The sequence below is a fragment of the Oncorhynchus keta genome, chromosome 28 (assembly GCF_023373465.1).
Source record: "Oncorhynchus keta strain PuntledgeMale-10-30-2019 chromosome 28, Oket_V2, whole genome shotgun sequence".
NCBI lineage: Eukaryota > Metazoa > Chordata > Actinopteri > Salmoniformes > Salmonidae > Oncorhynchus > Oncorhynchus keta.
The window spans coordinates 30297044-30319878 of record NC_068448.1 but is presented as its reverse complement, the minus strand read 5'-3'; the positions used below and the strand labels follow the sequence as shown (position 1 = coordinate 30319878).

Here is a 22835-nt window from a genome sequence, read left to right as displayed (position 1 = left end):
GTCTGGGTACTATCAAGGTATTTAGACTGTGTTTGGTCAGTGTTTGTAATATGTCTACATAGGGAATTCATTTCAGTGAAGCTGAGTGTCCAGCTGTGTTCAACAATGGGTCCATGACCATTTTCATGTGTACATTGTCATTAGAAGGATTAGCTGAGCTTGAACACAACTACTGTATGTTTGATTTACATTCATCTCCATAATACAAAAGGAAACACCATTTAAAACCTTCACTTTGAACTATCAATGACAACATCTAGGTCCTTGAATGCTGATCTTTCATACTTTGCCATTGAAATGTTTGGAGTGAGAAATATCACGAGACTCTGAGTCCTTCCTCCAAATATCTCAGTTACAGCATTTATGTAATTCACCAGTGTTCATCTCTCTGTACATCTGTCTCCAAATACTAGATGTTTCCATCGCCGAACGAACTCACTGTCTCAGTGAGATGCTTGGATGCTTCCAACACAACCTCTGTGTGGGTGTGTGTGTGTGTGCCTGCCTTCTTGACTCACCTGCGGTACTCTGCCTCTTTGTCTCTGCACGTGCCCCACCCCCACCCCACCTCTTCCTCTGTGCCTATGCTCCACCCCCCCAGTCAGACCAGGATCTGGCCACCTCATGCCCCCAACAGGAGGTACTGCTTCTCCTTGCTCTGTGCATGTGCTCTCTCTCTGTGACCCCTCACCAGGTGTGCTGTGCTGTGTAGCTCATCTTGACGGTGTTGATCAGCAAGGGCAGCAATATATGTTGTTCAGTGCAGCTTCAGTCCACCCCTGAAGTTTGTTTGCATTTATTAAGGACAACTTTATTGTAAAAGTTCAGTTGTAGGTTTGGACATTGTTAACATAGACTAAGCCAGTAGCAGACAGAGTATTCTGCATTTTTGTTCTATTGCTTTTATAGCCACAGTCTCTATTAAGCTACATTATAATAATACAGTATTGCAATAAAGTGACTTGACACCCAGTGTCATAACACGTTATGACACGGTCATAACAGTATCATAATATGTCATAACAGCTGACATAACTTGGCATAACCTGTCATAATATGCTCATTACACTGTCATGACCCATATATTTACATATGTTGTGACATTCAGTTCCAGTCAAAAGTTTGGACAGACCTACTCATTCAAGGGTTTTCTTTATTTGTACTATTTTCTACATTGTAGAATAATAGTGAAGACATCAAAACTATGAAATTACACATATGGAATCATGTAGTAACCAAAAAAGTATTAAACAAATTAAAAAATATTCAAAGTAACCACCCTTTGCCTTGATGACAGCTTTGCACACTCTTGGCATTCTCAACCAGCTTCATGAGGAATGATTTTCCAACAGTCTTAAAGGAGTTCCCACATATGCTGAGCACTTGTTGGCTGCTTTTCCTTCACTCTGCAGTCTAACTCATCCAAAACCATTTCGGGTCGGGTGATTGTGGATGCCTGGTCATCTGAAGTGACTCCATCACGCTCCTTCTTGGTCAAATAGCCCTTACACAGCCTGGAGGTGTGTTTTAGGTCATTGTCCTGTTGAAAAACAAATGATAGTCCCACTAAGCGCAAACCAGATATGATGGCGTATCGCTGCAGAATGCTGTGGTAGCCATGCTGGTTAAGTGTGCCCTGAATTCTAAATAAATCACTGACCGTGTCACAAGCAAAGAACCCCCACACCATCACACCTCCTCCTCCATGCTTCACGTTGGGAACCACACATGCGGAGATCATTTGTTCACCTACTCTGCGTCTCACAAAGACACCACGGTTGGAATGAAAAATTATAAAATGTAGAGTCTTTAGACCAAAGGACAGATTTCCACCGGTCTAATGTCCATTGCATGTGTTTCTTGGCCCAAGGAAATTTCTTCTTCTTACTGGTGTCCTTTAGTAGTGGTTTCTTTGCAGCAAATCAACCATGAATGCCTGATTCACGCAGTCTCCTCTGAACAGTTGATGTTGAGATGTGTCTGTTACTTGAACTCTGTGAAGCATTTATTTGGGCTGCAATCTGAGGTGCAGTTAACGCTAATGAACTTATCCTCTGCAGCAGAGGTAACTCTGGGTCTTCCTTTCCTGTGTCAGTCCTCATGAGAGTCTGTTTCAGTCAGCACTTGATGGTTTTTGCAACTTCACTTTAAGAAACTTTGAAAGTTCTTGGAATTTTCCAGATTGACTGACCTTCATTTCTTCAAGTATTGATGGTCTGTTTCTCTTTGCTTATTTGAGCTGTTCTTGTCATAAAATGGACTTAGTCTTTTATTAAATAGGGCTATCTTCTGTATACCACCCCTACCTTGTCACAACATAACTGATTGTCTCAAACGCATTAAGAAGGAAAGCTATTCCACAAATTAACTTTTAATAAGGCACGGCTGTTAATTGAAATGCATTCCAGTTAACCAGCTTCATTGAGGTAGTCGAGAGAATGCCAAGAGTGTGCAAAGCGGTCATCAAGGTAAAGGGTGGCTCCATTGAAGAACTCAAATCTAAATATATTTTCATTTGTTCAACACTTCTTTGGTTACTACATGATTCCATGTGTTATTTCATAGTTTGGATGTCTTCACTGTTATTCTACAATGTAGAAAATAGTAAAAACAAAGAAAACCCCTTGAATGAGTAGGTGTATCCAAACGTTTGACTGGTACTGTATATTGTGTAATGCTATGGCTGGTTATGACACATACATCATATTTTAAATAGGTTGTAGAAAATACACTTCATGATGCATACATGCCCTTATATCAGTCAAAAAGAGGATGTCAAGTGTAGACCGTACCATAAAATGCTTATTTACAAGCCCTTAATCAACAATGCAAATCAAGTCAAACTTTATTTGTCACATGCGCCAGATACAACAAGTGTAGACTTTACCGTGAAATGCTTACTTACAAGCCCTTAACCAACAGTGCAGTTCAAGAGGATTTAAGAAAATATTTACCAAGTAGACTAAAATAAAAAGTAATAATAAAAAGTAACACATTAAGAATAACGAGGCTATATACAGGGGGCACCGGTACCGAGTCAGTGTGCAGGGGTACAGGTTAGTTGAGGTAATTTGTACATGTAGGTGGGGGTGAAGTGATAATTAACAGCGAGTAGCAGCAGCGTACAAAAGGGAGGGGGGGTCAATGTAAATTGTCCGGTGGCGATTTTATTTATTGTTCAGTAGTTTTATGGCTTGGGGGTAGAAGCTGTTCAGGAGCCTTTTAGTCCTGGACTTGCAGTTCAATTACATGTTAGTTTAGGTAATTTGTACATGTATGTAGGTGTAAAGTGACTATGCATAGATAATAAATGCAAATAGTCCGGGCAGCCATTTGATTAATTGTCCAGCAGTGGCTTGAGGGTAGAAGCTGTTAAGGAGCCTTTTGGACCTAGACTTAGCGCTCCGGTACCGCTTGCCGTGCGGTAGCAGAGAGAACAGTCTATGACTTAGGTGAATGGAGTCTTTGACAACAAAAAAAGTACCCTCTGTAGTGCCTTCCGGTCGGATGCCAAGCAGTTGCCATACCAGACGGTGATGCAACCGGTCAGGATGCTCTCGATGGTGCTGCTCTAGAACTTTTTGAGGATCTGGGGAGCCATGCCAAATCCCGTCTCCTGACGGGGAAAAGGTGTTGTTGTGCCCTCTTCACGACTGTCTTGGTGTGTTTGGACCATGATAGTTTGTTGATGATGTGGACACCAAGGAACTTGAAACTCTTGACCCGCTCCACTATAGCCCTGTTGTTATTAATGGGGGTCTGTTTGGCCCTCCTTTTCCTCTAGTCAAATATCATCTTCTTTGTCTTGCTCACATTGAGGGAGAGGTTGTTGTTCTGGAACACTACCAAGTTTCTGACCTCCTCCCTATAGGCTGTCTCATCATTGTGGGTGATCAGGCCTACCACAGCAAACTTAACGATGGTGTTGGAGTCGTGCTTGGCCACACAGTTGTGGGTGAACAGGGAGTATAGGAGGGGACTAAGCACACACCCCCGAGGGTCCCCATTGTTAAGGATCAGCGTGGCAGATGTGTTGTTGCCTACCCTTACCACCTGGGGATGGCCTGTCAGAAAGTCCAGGATCCAGTTGCAGAGGGAGGTGTTTAGTCCCAGGGTCCTTAGCTTAGTGATGAGCTTTGTGGGCATTATGGTGTTGACCGCTGAGCTGTAGTCAATGAACAGCATCCTCACATAGGTGTTCCTTTTGTCAAGGTGGGGAAGGGCGTTGTGGAGTGAGATTGAGATTTTGCGTCATCTGTGGGTCTGTTGGGACAGTATGCGAATTGGAGTGTGTTTGACATCAATGTGTGCTCAATTACAATGATAATTTAATATGGTAAATTAAAAAAAATATATATACTACATTAACATTCTGTTGACACTTAGGCTATGGTGTAATGGAATGTTTTGTCTTGTGTGGTAGGTGGGTTTTGTGGTAGGTGGGTTTTGTGGGTTTTGAAACTTACAGTATGTAGACGTCATAACCAGCCATAATGAAAAATAGCCACCATGGTAGGTGTAGGTGTCAGAACCAGCCATAAAATAACGCAGTATATGTCACAACAAATATAAATGTGTCATGACAGTGTTATGACCATATTATGTAAGCTGTTATGACATATTATGACATAGTTATGACCATGTCATAACTTATTATGATGCTGGGTGTCAAGTAAAGTGTTAGCCAATAAAGTATTGCAAGCCTTGAAGGAAAACATAAAAATGTCATTAACTTGATTTCATCGTGATTGAAAGATATTAATCAGATAAAATTACCGCTGAGGATGACATAACATCAGTTGATTTTAAAATCTTTCATAGTGTGTGATTTGATCATCTGGATAATTCAAGATATCGCTTCCCAGAAATGTGTAATTCCAGGGCAGATAAATAACGATGTACTCATTACTCAAAAGGAGTGTAATGGGGTCCATGTCTATACTCTTCATTCATGCATAGGTTCGTTAGTCTCATTATTTAGCCCATATCAGAAACAGATTGGATATTTGTTGTAACATCCATGTTGTGAGCTCTGAGCAGAATTGAAATGGAGGTGGAATTTGAGATGAAGAATTGCAAACACATAATTGACCATTAACACGGCTCTTTTCATTCAAATGTCCATGTCTGGTTCAATCCCTGAGATGTCTGAAATGGAAGTAGGAAGAATACTAACTCCAGTCTACTATCTCCCTCTCTCTATCTAGCAGCAGTTCCTGGACAAGCCCGAGGATGTCCTGCAGAAGCACCAGGCCAGCATCAACGAACTAAAGAGAGCTCTCAGGGAGCCCAACAGCAAGCTGTCACAGAGGGAGAAACGCTTGTCCACAGCCACGCCCCCTGGAGGCACCCCAGAGAGGAAACAGGTAAGGGGGGGGGGGTGATGTTACTTTCCAAAGCTTTAATTTGGAATCTTACTGTATACTCATTCTCACCAGCCCAGCAAACATGACCCCATTGGCCCCCTGTGGGTATTCTGTTGGCAATGTTGTCATGGTCTAGCCCACACCAAGCCAACACCAGCCCGTCACGGGCTAGCCCAGCTCGGCCTAGCCAACACCAAGCCAGCTACTTCATAATGTAGATGCTGCGCTCATTAGAATATTTGGGGCCGTGGATTGCAGTTATTTTTGTGCAACTGTTACTTAGAGGGCTGTTCTAGTTTGTTCTGTTGTTCAAGTGTTCTGTTGTGTGATGGCCCCAAAAGATTTATCTTGTGCACTGCCAATGATGAAGTCTTTAACATGTTAGATGTAATGGCAAAATGTTGATTCAAATAGACATACCAAAAAGTCATTATATATCATGGGACGTAAACAATAACTAGTAATGCTTATACTGCCAGAAAGATGAAAATCTCACCAGTGACATACTGAGCCAGAGAAAATAAATGGTATATGTAGCTCTGAAGGTCGTACTGCCTCAGTCAGTGACCAGAATAACACATACGCCTATTTGTCTCTAAACTCAACACAGACACATCTATAAAACACATTCAATACCAGCCAAAAATCCACGTAAGATTTCGGGGAGTTTACATCAAAGAAGTTGATTTCAATAAGTACATGTGAAATTAAACAGTTTCTCTTGTAAAAAAATATATGGATGATAGGATTTGTTGTCTTTCTGAAACAATAAATAAATACATTGAAGGCTAGAACATTTGTTAAATTGCATGAAATACATTATGAATAAATACATCTCCATTAAATAATAGATAAAACTGGTAAATTGGCATAAGGTCAGCAATACACATAGGGCCAATACTATAAGCTTATATTGGGGCCCATATTGGGGCCACCTGCCTCAAATGCTGACCACACCGCTCGCGTCCGGTGTGCGAGCGTTGCAAAATAAATTTAAACATACATGTTATGAAATTGTTGCACCCACACTGCTTGCATGTGCCAATGAGCGTCTGCGTTGCCAAGAGCTCAAATAGAAGTCAGTTCTATTTGTGACGCTGAACGCTGTGCAAGTCCTGCTTCTCCCATCTCGTCATTGGTTTATAGAAGCAGATACCCACGTGCCATCTCCTCATTGGTTATACCCGCGTAGGGGGATTGAAAGATGAACTGAAAAAAATAAATAATAATAACTCAAAGTTTATATCCTAGGACAAATTAGCTAGCAACAGCAAACTAGCTAAATAGGGCAAATTTAGCTAGCAACTGCAAGCTAGCTAAATTGCCATAAATGTTTAATGCTTTAATGCTCTATTGTTAATTTTTTTATTGACCTGTCCCCAAATTAATATAATTGGTTAAAGAGTTTGTTTTGATATATTAACCTACGTGTGGTTATCACGTTTGGTGTGGGGGGACAAAGTAAATTTGCACACGATGGTGCACGAGCGTAGCCGGTTTGGGTACAGTGTTAGGGCCAACCTGGAGCCGACGAGCAAAGGTGCTTTGCCCAAATGTGGGCAGCCTACATTGAGCCAATATTTTAGGCTGCATTGGGCCCACATCATGCCAATGTTGGCATGTTTGCTGGGAGGGTTTCACTTACCACTTAATTGGAAGGACAGGCACCCTCATACTCTGTTTGTCCCCCTCCACTGCCCATGACTAAAGTAGTTGGTTTCCTTTGCAAAATGCTGATAAAAAAAGCTACAGGGAACACGGCTCTCTAATAGATAGGTGGAAAAATATTGCGAAAACTACAACCTGTATAAAAATAGTCTTCCACCATATATAGCTTTCACTCATCCAGTCCTTTCAAATGACATACTACCTTAAGTCCATGGGGTGATATGGTGTAACAAACTCCATAGTAATGCATCAGAATGGATACATGCAGCTTAATGAATCTGTGTTTTTACCAATATATAGGCCTCTGTGGATTCCATATTGAGTGAAAAGCAAGATGGTGCTCGCGGAAGCTCAAAAGAAGAACAGAATCAGTCCTCTCCCTATACACTGCACTTAGCTTTTGATCCCAAGGACACGTGTATTGGTATGGTGTCTGAGGATGTGCAAGTTGGAAAAGCAACAGAGATGAAGCCTATAACTTTACCTCAGGAATCTGGAAAAACTAAAGTAGGTGGCACTGGATCGAGATCCCAAAGACAAGAAACAGTTTCGACTGTAACTGGGCATAAGGATATGCACTCCGTGGATGATGCAACCTTTGGAAGTAATACGTATTCATATGACACCTTTTTCTCAAGGAACAGTGTTCAAGAGAATGGATTTGATTCACCTCCAGTGGATAATCTCTATTCCAAAGAGAGGATTGAAATGAAAAGCAAACAGTTGAAGCAGGGTCTGTATCAGTATGAATCGTTCCCAGAGAGAAAAAACAATAGCAATGACCAGGTCGCTATGGAATCTGTAAATAACAGCAACCAAGGTGGAAGTGAGTCTGAAAGAAAGAGGGAGATGAGAGAACCTGAAGCTCTGGAAACAAAAGAACCAAAGCCTGAGAGAGGAAACTATTCCAACAAAACTGGGAGTGCATCACACTCCAAAGTCACCCGAATAGTTCCTCTCAAGCCACAGAGATCAAAGAAGTCTTTGAATAAAGGGGGGAACAAAGGGGTCATCAATCCTCAAACACAATCCCAAGCTGAAGGAGGCGTGGCCGGAAGAGTAGATGACACTCGGGTGATGCAATCAACAGAGGAACCCTCTGAAACCAGGAAGAGAATAGGTTTGCCTCCAGCATGTCCTGATGCAAATGACAGCAAGCAAGGGATGACAACCACCAACCAGCACACAGAGGTCACAAAGCATTGGCTACCAGAGAATGAGCTACAAGGGACTGGTGAACACAAGGATCAGAGGGATATTATTGGATCGGGTTTCTGGACTGACGGTGGAAGACTAATCCATGAAGGTCATCCCGAGGCTTACCCAGATTTTACAGACACCTTTTCCTTTGGCTCAAAGGCTTTGGCCTCCCATGCAGCTCCCCCTTCAACCCTTCCTCTGAAAACACAGTGGTCCAGGGAGACAAGAGTTCGCAACAGGCAGAATGTCACCAACGACTCTAGCAACGGCCATTACAGGAACTCTAGCCAGGAAGCAACCAAGAGGAAACAAGTGGTAACGTCGTCTGCCTAACCTGCCTGTCTATCACTGGAAACTAAAGCATTGCATGTGCTTAAGTCGATCACAACCTTGTTTTTATCCGCTTGAATATACACATGTAGAACTCATGCGGCTGTATATGAAAAAGCAGGTCAAAGCCTGTGGCCCTTCACATCTAATCATTGGCCAAAGGCATTTTGAGACTTAACACGTTCATGGCCCGGGAGCTCCTGGCTCTCGTTTCCCTCTCTGCAAAGCTTAACATCTGCTTGTCCATTTAAAAATCCGGTGGGCCTTTAAGCAATGTTTCCATTGCTTAAGCTTCTGCAGTCTGTTCTTCACCACGTTAACACCTAGTCTCTCCTTCCAACATCATCCTCTTAACTCCCTGACTAAAGGTAGTTGCTGTTGCAAGGAGTCAAAGGCTTTCGCACCATCCCCTTCCTTTGAAGCCACTAATGTTTGATAATGTTCTTGTTTGCAAACAGTGCGATTTGGACATTTGGCCAAAATGTTCAGCGTTGGCATCTCTGCAGCAATAGCCAATACATAGCCAATGCGAACATTTATTATGAGATGTTATGCACTAATTCTTGGCTGCAGCGCTGCCAGCCACTTTGTTCAGGGCTAAGGTACTTGTACACTGGACTTAAGTATACAAATACCTGATTCCTGGAAGGTATTGTTATCTAACCTCAACAGTGCATGGCATTACCATCGCACTTACAGTAATTTGAGTTTGTGATAATGTTGACTTTAAAGACATCCTATGTGCATGTGCGAAACTTGTGAACAATTACCTCAAGTTAGAACAAATGTAGGCTTACTATTCATATATGAACTGTAAGCTTACAGTTAGCATAGGTCTACTTTCAATGGGATAAGCATGACATTATGAAGCCTACTCAGCCTTGGCATGTGCAAAATATCTTGGAACCACTGGCTAGAACAATGTCTTCAACAAAAGGATGGTGGAAACAGCTATTATGTGTGATGACATCAACATATGTTGCTCATAACTTGTCACACAGTTGGTTTCACCATCACTCCATTGTTTGGGAATATTTTTTGCCAGCGTTGTACTGAAGTAAAGAGTAAACCCCAAGGTGATGTCACTGCATTCATTGACAATGCAGACCCTTGAATTCTCTCTGGGAATGTTCTTGTTCTATGACAGTCAGAAGGACGATGCCAATATTCATGTGTGTACAGTTCATGGCTGTTCTTTACAGTTGGTTTAGGTTAATTCAAATTGGCTTTGCAATCGTTCAAATCTAATTATTCTTCTACAGGAGACCCCTCCTACACCTGCCATTCACGAGGAGCCTTTTGACGAAGCCATGGTGAGTCAGTTTTATTCTATGTGCGAAAAACTTTTAAGCATGTTCAACTCCTTCAAAGCTAAAATATGAGCCTGTTAATTTTACCTAAAAGTCTCATGTTTGAATGATTATTTGATATTTCTGTTTTACCTTTTAAGTATATATTTTTTGCACAGGTGAAAAAAGCTTTATATCAAGTCCCTTGTATTGAGCCGACAATGTTTTTTTCATTCTCTTGTCCGTCTTCCTCAATCTAACCTGCAGAGGGAGCCGTGGGAGCGGCGGTTGGGCTCAGTGTCAGAGGACGACCAAGACCACGAGACCCTGTACCTGAAGGAAACCCACCTGGGCATTGAGCGCAAGTGCTCCAGCATCACAGTCAGCTCTACGTCCAGCCTGGAGGCCGAGGTGGACTTCACTGTCCTCATGGACCTCCATACGGGCATGGAGGAGTTCTCCAGGGGCATGATGGAGCTGGGCGAGAGGCCCATGTCACCTGACGTGGGCCTCAGCCTGAGTATCGACCTGCAGGGAACCCCGCCACCTCTCGTCTCAGCTCCTCTCACCGGGGCTAGCAGCAGCCCTCCTACCAAGCAGCTACACACCGAAGACGTCCGACATCATGAGGTAAAGTACACAAGCAAATGGACAGTTTGGGTCCAGGTAGGTCTTTGAAGTGATAGTTCACTAAAGGCTTACATTTATAGGATCATATTTTATTCTTAGAATAAGTAACGAGTCTACAGGTCAAAACAGCTGAAGTAAGCCTTAGTAGACAAATCGCTACATCATTAACAGTAATTGACTAAGTTTAACATTGACAACGTAATGTGAGTACCATTACAGCTCATTCATGTCTTCTTGAAGTTTATGCTGGATTTCACTGATCTTTCATATGACAAAATGGGAAAGCGCTGGCCCATATGCCTTCAGTAAATGTAAAGACGCTTTCTCTAAAATATTTTACAAACAGATGGCTTGTAATGAGTGCTGAATCTCAAATATAATTTGAGCAATGGAAGTTATTATTCTGTATTTTTCCCCAAAGCCTGTTGTGCCCAGAAAACCAAAGAGGTCAGTTCCCATCGACAGAGACCAGTCACAGAAAGAGACCACTTACTCATCCCCCATGACGGCGCTGAGCAGGGAGGCTAGTGACGTCGTCGCCTCCCATGCACTAAGGAAGACTGAGGTCAAGATCGACAGAGACCAGTCACAAAAAGAGACCACTTACGTGTCCCCCATGACAGCGCTGAGCAGGGAGGCTAGTGACGTCGTCGCCTCCCATGCACTGAGGAAGACTGAGGTCAAGATCGACAGAGACCAGTCACAAAAAGAGACCACTTACGTGTCCCCCATGACAGCGCTGAGCAGGGAGGCTAGTGACGTCGTCGCCTCCCATGCACTGAGGAAGACTGAGGTCAAGATCGACAGAGACCAGTCACAAAAAGAGACCACTTACGTGTCCCCCATGACAGCGCTGAGCAGGGAGGCTAGTGACGTCGTCGCCTCCCATGCACTGAGGAAGACTGAGGTCAAGGTCGACAGAGACCAGACAGTCAGAGAGACCACTTACGTGTCCCCCATGACAGCTCTGAGCAGAGAGGCTAGTTGCGTTGTCGCCAGCCACGCATTGAGGAAGACCGATGTCAAGGTCGAGACACAGCCCAATGGGTCAGAGGTCACTACAACCATCGTGGAGTTTACAGATCAGGTAGACAAGTATTTCCGATGCAGATCTGGTATAGTTGATCAGGTAGTGGCCATTGCTCGTTAGGTATAAAGATAGAGAAAAGGTAAATAGATGCTACAGTAGAACCTCAAATATACAGACCTCAGATTTATGGACTGACCAGTCAACCAACTAGGCAATATCAAACTTGGACATTATAATTGCAAACAACAAACTTCTGTAGGCTACAGACAAATGCAAATGTTGCTTTCATGTGATAAAAACACATCAGCCATTTATAGTATCTGACTAAATTGTAGAAAATGCATGTTAATATGCCATTAGTCTTCTCTATCAAGGTTTTATGTTTTTCTAAAGTAATTTCAAAGTTAACAACATTTCAGTATTCGGTACGACCCCAAATCTCTGCGGTCCTACCGTCATGGTAACACTCTCAGAAGAAAGTTCTTTGTTTCTGGCCATTTTGAGCCTGTAATCGAACCCACAAATGCTGATTTTCCAGATACTCAACTAGTCTAAAGAATGCCAGATGTATTGCTTCTTTAACCAGAACAACAGTTTTCAGCTGTGCTAACATAACTGCAAAAGGGTTTTCTCATGATCAATTAGCCTTTTAAAATGATAAACTTTGATTAGCTAAGATAACGTGCCATTGGAACACAGGAGTAATGGTTGCTGATAATGGGCCTCTGTACGCCTATGTAGATATTCCATAAAAAATTTGCTGTTTCCAGCTACAATAGTCATTTACAACATTAGCGATGTCTGCACTGTATTTCTGATCAATTTGATGTTATTTTAATGGACAAAAAATTATATTTTCTTTCAAGAACAAGGACATTTCTATGTGACCCCAAACTTTTGAACGGTAGACATATTTGAAAGTCTGACATTCAAACCATGAGCGGGCATCACATCGGGTTTTCTGTCTTTTTCAGGATCATGGTGTGACTGTAAGCAGTATAGGCGAGACTTCTTATTCAACAAAAGAAGGTGTTTCCCCTGTGAGTACATTATTACCTGACCTGTCCAATTTTAACTCCAGCACACAGATTGTAAATCTACTTCTCCCTCTGTGTTTGAATGAGATTGTTAGAATTAGATGTGTTAGAGTGAATCAAATCATTTGAATGTGTATGCTTGACTGTGTATCTATGTATAAGTATGTTTGCATTGTTCTGTTCAATATGTATATACAGTGCATTCGGAAAGTATTCAGACCCCTTGACTTTTTCCACATTTTGTTACATTACAGCCTTATTCTAAAATTGATTAAATAGTTTCCCCCCTCATCAATCTACACACAATCCCCATAATAACAAAGCAAAAACAGATTGATACATTTGTGCAGATGTATAAAATAAAAATGAAATAAATAAAAATGAAATATCACATTTACATAAGTATTCAGACCCTTTACTCAGTACTTTGTTGAAACACATTTGGCATCGATTACAGCCTTGAGTCTTCCTCTGTATGACGCTACAAGCTTGGCACACCTGTATTTGGCGAGTTTCTCCCATTCTTCTCTGCAGATTCTCTCAAGCTCTGTCAGGTTGGATGGGGAGCATCGCTGCACAGCTATTTTCAGGTCTCTCCAGAGAAGATTGATGGGGTTCAAGTCCGGGCTCTGGCTGGGCCACTCAAGGACATTCAGAGACCTGTCCCGAATCCCTCCTGCATTGTCTTGGCTGTGAGCTTAAGGTCGTAATCCTGTTGGAAGGTGAACCTTTGCCCCAATCTGAGGTACTGAGCACTCTGGAGCAGATTTTCATCTAGGATCTCTCTGTACTTTGCTCCGTTCATCTTTCCCTTGATCCTGACAAGTCTCCCAGTTCCTGCCGCTGAAAAACATCCCCACAGCATGATGCTGCCACCACTATTCTTCACCGTAGGGATGGTGCCAGGTTTCCTCCAGACGTGATGCTTGGCATTCAGCCCAAAAAGTTAAATCTTGGTTTTATCAGACCAGAGAATCTTGTTTCTCATGGTGTGAGAGTTCTTTTGGTGCCTTCTGGCAAACTTTTAATGGGCTGTCATGTGCCTTTAACTGAGGAGTGGCTTTCATCTGTCCACTATACTATAAAAGGCCTGATTGGTAGAGTGCTGCAGAGATGGTTGTCTTTCTGTAAGGTTCTCACATTTCAACAGAGGAACTCTGGAGCTCTATCAGAGTGACCACTGGGTTCTCGGTCACCTCCCTGACCAAGGCCCTTCTCCCCTGATTGCTCAGTTTGTCTGGGCGGCCAGCTCTAGGAAGAGTCTTGGTGGTCCAAACGTCTTCCATTTAAGAATGAAGGAGGCCACTGTGTTCTTGGACACCTTCAGTGCTGCAGACATTTTTGGTACCCTTCCCCAGGTTTGTGCATCAACACAATCCTGTTTCGGAGCTCTCTAGACAATTCCTTCGACCTCATGTCTTGGTTTTTGCTCTGACATGCACTGTCAACTGTGGGACCTTTATATAGACATGTGTGTGCCTTTCCAAATCATGTCCAATCTTTTGAATTTACCAATAGATTGGACAATCAAGTTGTAGAAACATCTCAAGGATGATCAATGGAAACAGGATGCACCGGAGCTCAATTTTGAGTCTCATAGCAAAGGGTCTGAATACTTAGGTAAATAAATAAGGTATTTCTGTTTTTGCAAACCTTTCTAAAAAACCATTATATTAAAAACCAAAAGTCATTATGGGGTATTGTGTGTAGAATGATAAGGAACATGTTGTATTTAATCAATTTTAGAATAAGGTTGTAACATAACAAAATGTGGAAAAACTTAAGGGGTCTGAATACTTTCCGAATGCACTGTATGTATTTAATTTATATAATGTATAGGCATGTCTGTTTGTGTGTATCTGCATGCGTGTGTGCATGTGTGTCCATTAGACCTGGGTTTCAAATATCTCAATTACTTTCACATACTTTCAATGTAAGTATTAAGCTAGTGGTGGAATGAATATTGGAATGAATATTGGAATTTATTTGGAAATACACTAGAAAAGTACTTGAAAAACTCAAATACAACGATTTAAATACACTCCCATCAATTTAACCCAGGTATTTGAAAATAGTATTTGAAAATCCTGTCAAACACGATTTGGCAGACTATTATTATAACAACCATTCAAATACTCAAATAAAAGAACAAATATTTTAAATACCAGGTTCTCAAATTCACATGTATTTGAACTGACTGTGTCCATGTATGATCATGATGTCATTAATGCTTTTTCCCCCCATGTGTCCTGACATCCTGACAGGTGCACATGTGTACGTTGGGAAGAGAGGCCTCTGGATCTCCAATAATTGTTACTGAGAATGTTACCTCTGCAACCACGCATGTCACCAAGGTATCAACAATTGTCAAATGGTCTGACGTATTCAGTACCTTCAGTATTATTGGTTTCCATTGATCTTATAATGTTTGCCAAATTGCACACACCTTTTCTCTAGTTGTAGAGGTATAAGCAACAGCAAAGGTGTGTTCAATTTGGCAAATGTTCCAAAGAAATGTGTTGTGTGTTCCAGACAGTGAAAGGGGGCTATTCAGAGACCAGAATTGAGAAGAGGATCATAATCACAGGAGATGATGATGTTGACCAGGAGCAGGTGAGCAGACTGCAGCTTAAGGACAACATGACCTCTGTAACGCAGTAACCTATAAGCCATAGATACAGCAGGGGATGTGTCGTCTTAAAAGTGCTCATAGAGTATTCATTACTTGACATACACCAGACTCTACATAGTAAGCAGTTGACATTAATGTCATATCAATTGTTCCTTCACAGGCCCTCGCTATTGCGATACAGGAAGCCAAGCAACAGCATCCGGACATGTTGGTCACCAAGGCAGTAGTTGTCAAGGAAACAGAATCGTCCACTGAGGATCCACATGGGACATCTTAGGTACAGGGGTCTTCAAAACTTTAAACAATGACAGGTTTCTATTGTGAATCGAATCTCCATAACCTCTCTGCATGAAAGGTTGGTAGTTCCTTTCATCTGGTGTCATAGTTTAAACCAGGGATGGGCAACTGGCGGCCACCCCATTTGAAGGCCCTCGGATCATTTCGCGGGGGGTAGGGAACTCAGTCGGGGTCTCAACTGTTACTGTTGCAAGGTAGAATAATAGAATACACAAGGTGCAACTTTGAAATGTGGTTGTTGTGCATCAACAGTTTTCATCTTGTTATGTCAGTCACTGGCCGTCACTCAATTAGTCCATGTCAGCTAACATGTTTTAGATTGGTAAGTTAGTATCTAGGCTTGTAGTAATCAAGGTAGAATTAGAGCCTGGGGGGGCGGGGGGGGGGGCAACTGCGGCCCCTCATTATGAGTTCAGATTTTGTGTGGCCCCATCCCCATCAAAGTTGCCCATCCCTGCTTTAAACAATGAACTGTCTCATCTCTCCTATAGTCCTGATTCCTGGGACATGAGCGCCCCCCTCAGGAGCAGACCTGTTGGTGCCTGAGCTACCTGAGACAACCACACTGCTGTACCACCCTGACCACTGCTAGTGGGGCTCCGACACACACAGCCACACACGTTTCAATCCTTCACCCTTACTACTCTTGCCCACTGGGCCAACCCATATACTTCCCTGTTGTCTACCATAGTAACAGGACTCCTTTAAATCCAACCCTTTATTTATGAACCTTTGCTCTGGCGGTGATATGGTGAAATATAGCCTCTTAGAATCTGAGAGTGAAATACTTACATACTCGTCTCTAGCATGTTGGCTCAGCATTCCCGAACAATCACATTACAAGTCAAAATGTTGAAAACACTTCAACTCACTTTACCTGTTGTCCAATTATTATTTTTCCTATGTCGGAGGTAATCTGATACAACATATCCATAGGGGAACGTTATCAACCCGACCTTCAGTACGCTGGTCTGTATATTTCCGGTTTGTATTTTCAATACTGACTCAATTTGCACGAGACAAACACTTAAACGATTTGTCTGAACCTAATCACAGACCGAACGGCAAACACTTCAAGCTGATTACGAGGAAACGTGCTTCGGTTGACAACATTTGTTTACATATTGTGCATCACGTGAAATGCATCACATGATTGAAAATACTCACCGGAATTACAAGCCGACATAGCCACATACCTACCAGCGCCCCAGAAAGTTGGGCAAATAGTACTTTCCTGTGGCCATTTTATCTCCACTTCCAACCACCAAAAAGACAACCGGTAAAGTATGTTTAAATATAATTTTATTCAACATTCTGTCTGGTAGAGACTATTGCGTCTTTTTTTACAGCGACTTCTTTCAGAATGATAGCCATGGAGTAACCATGGTAACAGCCTGATATTTAGACATGGTGAAATACAGACATGGATGGCTAGATATGGAAATGTCATAAATGATGGCAGTCTTGGTACTAAGAAATAACAGGTTGAATGACAAAATAATGCCAGAATTCATTGTTTCACTGCTGGAAAGTTTGTCTACACCTAGTACACTTGTCTGCACTGGTCTCAACACTCAAGCCAAACAACTGGGTTTTGACTAGATAGGTTAGGATAATTCATGTAGCAGGTTAGGAGAATTAGGATAAGGTTAGGTTAAGGGTTAGGGTTAGCTAAAATGCACATAATAAAACTTGTCCCCAGGTGCGAATTTCTGGAACATAGAGCCTGGCAACAGTGTGGGACTGTGAAGGGGTGTAGATTTACTGAGTGACATGATAATCAATTCAAATTCTGAGGAAATCACACGACTATGAGATGTGGTTCCAAATCGAGGGGGAAAGTATTTGTTATGGTGCACCATGGAAATAACTCCCCATAACCCAGGTAGTAGGAACATATCGACGTTCATGCTAACAGCTAGCCATAGCTTTGTTACACACAAACACAAAAACAATACTCTCCCCCCGAATGCAACACAATTACGGGGAGGTTCTAAGGGTTGCACTAAATGGTGATGGAATGAGAGATCAGCCAATTAAAACCAGTGGTTGTTTCTCCGCTCCTGCCATAGGCTTCCAGTCAAGTCCTTTTCTGAGGTGCTCGGAAACCAGACCGTCGACAGAGAGAGAGCCAGCTGGTGTGCGAGATTAATTTGATATAAGCTGTATCCTATCTAGACCAGTAAACTGTTCTCAGCTTGCCTCTGCAAAGTATCCTCTAAGGAAATTAAATGGGAAGGTTTTTGCCTGAATGTCAAGTGGATCCAAATCTTAGGAGCTGTTGTCTCTTTGATGTGCTCATCCCATCATATCACTTTAGAGTCTCACTGCCGTCACAACCCACACCAATGCCACACTTGAAGTGCAGGACATTTTTATTACAGAGGTACTTAGTATGAGATAATCTGGCAGACTATAGGACTACAATGTGGTCCAACGTCCTACTAAGTAAATTCCACCCACCATTCTAGACCAACTCTAATGCCTACTGAGGCCTAGATTAAATCTGGACAGCAGAAAATCGACGCTAAAGCACAATTGAAATTTAAAGGCAATGTTCCCGGATTCGCTGAGACTACATTATCTGTAAACGCTGCAAACAGTATGTCGTCTCAATTGTAAATTACCTTTAGATTTTAATTGCGCTATAATGCGGATCTTGATTAAATCTAGTGTGCTTACATATCTACGTAGTTTGTCAAGAGAAAAAAAACGTACATGTATCCATTAGTTGTAGGTCCAGTACTGTTGACGTGCATGCAGTAAAGCAGGTTTTCATGAACAGGAAAACCTTCCCTTAGTTTTATATACTCGCTAAACCAGCAAAGTCCATAACTGTGCTTTGGCCCATTTCTGTAACAGTGAGAATGGTTATGGGAATGCCAGAGGATACACAGATTGCAGGAGATTTGAGAACAGTAGGCTACTCTGCACCAGCGAGGTCCATAAATCGCGGCGCTGGTTTGGTGGCACTAACTCAACGATGCCAAATGTGCCAGAGTAGAGAAAGGGGCACCACAGCTAACACAGAAAGGTCAAAGTTTAACTTTTCTTCCTGCAATGGCGCATCCTCACCATCATACAACAGAGGAGAAGAGCTATTGAAACTCTCTCGGATAAATAATCTTTCTCAAGATATCTTGCTTTTTCTTTAACCCACAATTCGGGCATTTGGCTGACATCTTGGCAGACCCTACCTTGAACTCTTGCAATTGGGCATTTTTGTTTTAAGAACACAATTGACGTTACTGTATTATGATGATGGTTTACTTGTTATTGAAGTTGATCTGTGTAGACATTTGTATGTATATAAATGGAGTGCTTATGAACCTCTGATCAATAGAATGTGCCTGTTGGGTATTTATAAAAATTGTGAAAGTATAAATTCTGAGCATGTTGCTGTTCTAAAATGATCCAAGGTCAGGTCCCCTTCCAACCGTTAGAGATACAGTCACTTTCTGCTGTTATACTGTGGCTATCTACAGTAGGACATATTAAGAGATTCACATTAGAACCTTATTAAGTATGCCAAATGAGCTACCTTTCAAATGAAATGAGTATTTTAGATAATGTTTGCATGATAAAGACATTCATTATGAAATTAAATTAAACCACTAGAATACCTACTGTATAGATACAATGTTATAGTATTATGCAAAGTAGAAGAGACCTTAAGGCAGTATGAAATATCACAGTAGCTAGCTACAGTTGAAGTCGGAAGTTTACATAATGACACTTAGGAGTCATTAAAAGTTGTTTTTCAACCACTCCACAAATTTCCTGTTAACAAACTATAGTTTTGGCAAGTCGGTTAGGACATCTACTTTGTGCATGACACAAGTCATTTTTACAACAATTGTTTACAGACAGATTATTTCACTTATAATTCCAGTGGGTCAGAAGTTTACATACACTATGTTGACTGTGCCTTTAAACAGAAAATTATGTCATGGCTTTAGAAGCTTCTGGTAGGTTAATTGACATCATTTGAGTCAATTGGAAGTGTACCTGTGGATGTATTTCAAGGCCTACCTTCAAACTCAGTGCCTCTTTACAAGACATCATGGGGAAATCAAAAGAAAACCAAGACCTCAGAAAATAAATTGTAGACCTCCACAAGTCTGGTTCATCCTTGGGAGCAATTTCCAAATGCTTGAAGGTACCACGTTCATCTGTACAAACAATAGTATGCAAGTATAAACACCATGCGACCACGCAGCCTTCATAACGCTCAGGAAGGAGACGCGTTCTGTCTCCTAGAGATGAACGTACTTTGGTGCGAAAAGTGCAAATCAACCCCAGAACAACAGCAAAGGACCTTGTGAAGATGCTGGAGGAAACAGGTACAAAAGTATCTATATCCACAGTAAAACGAGTCCTATATCGACATAACCTGAAAGGCCACTCAGCAAGGAAGAAGACACTGCACCAAAACCGCCGTAAAAAAGCCAGACTACAGTTTGCAGCTGCACATGGGGACAAAGATCGTACTTTTTGAGAAGTGTCCTCTGGTCTAATGAAACAAAAATATAACTGTTTGGCCATAATGACCATCGTTATGTTTGGAGGAAAAAGGGAGCGGCTGGCAAGATGAAGAACACCGTCCCAACCGTGAAGCACGGGGGTGGTAGTATCATGTTGTAGGGGTGCTTTGCTGCAGGACGGACTGGTGCACTTCACAAAATTGATGGCAACATGAGGAAGGAAATTATGTGGATATATTGAAGCAACATCTCAAGACATCAGTCAGGAAGTTAAAGCTTGGACTTTCCAAATGGACAACGACCCCAAGCATACTTCCAAAGTTGTGGCAAAATGGCTTAAGGACAACAAAGTCAAGGTGTTGGAGTGGCCATCACAAAGCCCTGACCTCAATCCCATAAAAAGATTGTGGGCAGAACTGAAAAAGCATGTGCGAGCAAGGAGGCCTACAAAACCTGACTCAGTTACACCAGCTCTGTCAGGAGGAATTGGCCAACATTCACCCAACTTATTGTGGGAAGTTTGTGGAAGGCTACCTGACACCTTTCACCCAAGTTAAACAATTTAAAGGCAATGCTGCCAAATACTAATTGAATGTATGTAAACTTCTGACACACTGGGAATGTGATGAAAGAAATAAAACGCTGAAATAAATCACTCTATGCTATTATTCTGACATTTCACATTCTTAAAATAAAGTGGTGGTCCTAACTGACCTAACATTTTTACTAGGATTAAATGTCAAGAATTGTGAAAAACTGAGTTAAAATGTATTTGGCTAAGGTGTATGTAAACTTCCGACTTCAACTGTACATCAGTAAATGTCCAACATAGGTTATGGCTGGGATTCAATCCGAGGCACGTTTTAGAGCGATGTTGACAATGCGCCCATTAAAACTACAATTCTTAATGGTGAAACTGCCACACCAAATAAGTTACTGCAAACAACAGACACTTTTCCCATGACATCATTGCACACACGATAGAACAGTGGCATACTATATGTACTGCATTTGTTTTTCTTGATGCATGACGCTCCCCCAGTGCTCCCCACCTCTGCTTCGTCGACAAAACAAAAACAATAGCCGTGGGGCGGGCAGTGGCGCTGTTTCCCCCTATTGTGTATTCGATCTTTAAAGGCAACGTTCCCGAGGAGACCTCATTGACTGTAGCTGCTGAAAATGTCTGCTCAATTGGAAATGACCTTGAAATGTCATGAGTTCCACAATGCGCCTCAGATTGAATCCCGGCCTAGATGTCAGTGAAATGAAAAAGTCTGCATTATGTCCGTTCTAACTGTAGACTCCATCTACAGGAAATGAAACTCTGTAACAGGAAAAAGGAAATGGAAGGTATTATTTGCATACAGTGTTTTCAATTCAGAATGGGGGGAAAAAGATAACTCAACAAATTCAGTCATGATAACAGAGGGTTTGCCAATCCCGAGGTCCCACAACATGTTCTCATTTGGTTGACTCCAGTAAATAATAGGAATGCTGTAACGTGCTATCACTGCACTTGAAGGGGCATACATAAGATTCTCCATCCATCTACATACATTTAACAACAACTATCATGACATTAGTAATTGCTAATGATTTCTATCCTGGTGGCGTTTATGCCATTTTCAGGGATGACTTTACTGTGTGTTACATGGATTCAAGTTTTATATGGACATTTACCAGGCCTCTTGCAGTGGCTATATGGCATTATAAATAGAAGCCCTTATTTATCCTCCTTCAAGCAAAGTGTTCCAGTGATACCTGGTATCTCAATCCCTCATTTGCTTTTAGTGTGTTTTGGTCTGGTTATATTTTGAGTGTGTGAGGGATACCATGGCCTATGTTTCCTACTGTATGAAAAGTGTGCTGTGATAATGTTTGGTAGTAGTGACACTTCTGTATTTGTATGAAGGAACTACTTCCAACAGTTTTGTAATCGAGGATATACTTTAGATGAACTATGTGCCAGAAAGCCAACAAAAATGTCACAAACGTGATATGGTAAGACTAATGTATATATCCTGTCAGAGTATTACTTGTCAGGTACCCTCTTACAACCCTCAAAGCTACTCCGAGTTAATGCATTTAGACGAAAAATCATAGGTTGAGCTGAAGGTGCCATATTAGGATTATGACAAGTTAAAGTTGGCTTTGGGACACATAACTCAACTGTTACCAGGTGTATGGTGTGTAACTGTTGAATCTCATTAGACAGCCAAGTTTTTGCATTTATGTTCGATATCTTTTACAAATCACAGTGGCAAAATCAATGTGGGGGTTAGGAGTGGCGAAACCAATGTCAACAGCCATTCATTCCTTTGTACAGTATTCTGAGGATTAAATTGGTTTCAGATAAGTGGCAATGTTACTACTGTACACTAGAGAGTTTCAATGAGCTCTAGATAGCTTGCCGGGCAGTCTGCATTGGGTGCATCTAGCATCAGTTTACCCTACCCAAGGCCTAACCTTAATCATGACCTTAGATCAGTATCTAAGGGCAACTTCATCCTATATGTTGAAGTAACCTGGCAACTTGGACAAGTAATCAAACCAGCCATGATTAATCAGAGGCGTTGGCGAGACCATCGTCCTGTGCCGAACCCTGATTGGATGACTTCTGGCTGACCCCAGAACCCTCCCAGACCCCTCAGCTCACCAATATCTGTATAGCCCTCCTCTACTCAGTTCACATCATGTTTGCTCTGTGCTGCTCCCCATTGCTTGGTGCTGTGTCTTTGCTGTACAGTGAACTTGCATTCCATACATTAATAAACTAAATGAAAAGAGCACGACGAGAGTGAGATCCTCTGTTCTCTGTCCATGAATCACCATTTTTCTTGTGGATGTTTTTCCGAGTTGTGGCATCCGTATT

The 22835-nt window shown here is 41.9% G+C and overlaps 1 protein-coding gene across 5 annotated transcripts in view; it reads left to right on the top strand.

Annotated features, from left to right (window-relative positions):
• LOC118361005 (protein 4.1-like) overlaps window positions 1–22750 on the top strand; it is a 105532-nt gene extending 82782 nt beyond the window's left edge. For 2 of the 5 annotated variants that reach the window (XM_052482728.1, XM_052482725.1), the window contains 9 exons: window positions 5211–5366; window positions 9827–9877; window positions 10121–10483; window positions 10905–11570; window positions 12488–12553; window positions 14815–14904; window positions 15083–15163; window positions 15343–15459; window positions 15971–22750. In XM_052482728.1, the coding sequence (XP_052338688.1) occupies window positions 5211–5366; window positions 9827–9877; window positions 10121–10483; window positions 10905–11570; window positions 12488–12553; window positions 14815–14904; window positions 15083–15163; window positions 15343–15459 (1590 nt within the window). In that variant the 3' untranslated portion in view covers window positions 15971–22750. Of the gene's footprint in view, window positions 1–5207; window positions 5367–7334; window positions 8581–9826; window positions 9878–10120; window positions 10484–10904; window positions 11571–12487; window positions 12554–14814; window positions 14905–15082; window positions 15164–15342; window positions 15460–15970 lie in introns of those variants that run through there. The other 3 variants (XM_052482726.1, XM_052482724.1, XM_052482729.1) reach the window with 2 other exon arrangements.
• The last annotated feature ends 85 nt before the right edge of the window (window positions 22751–22835 follow it).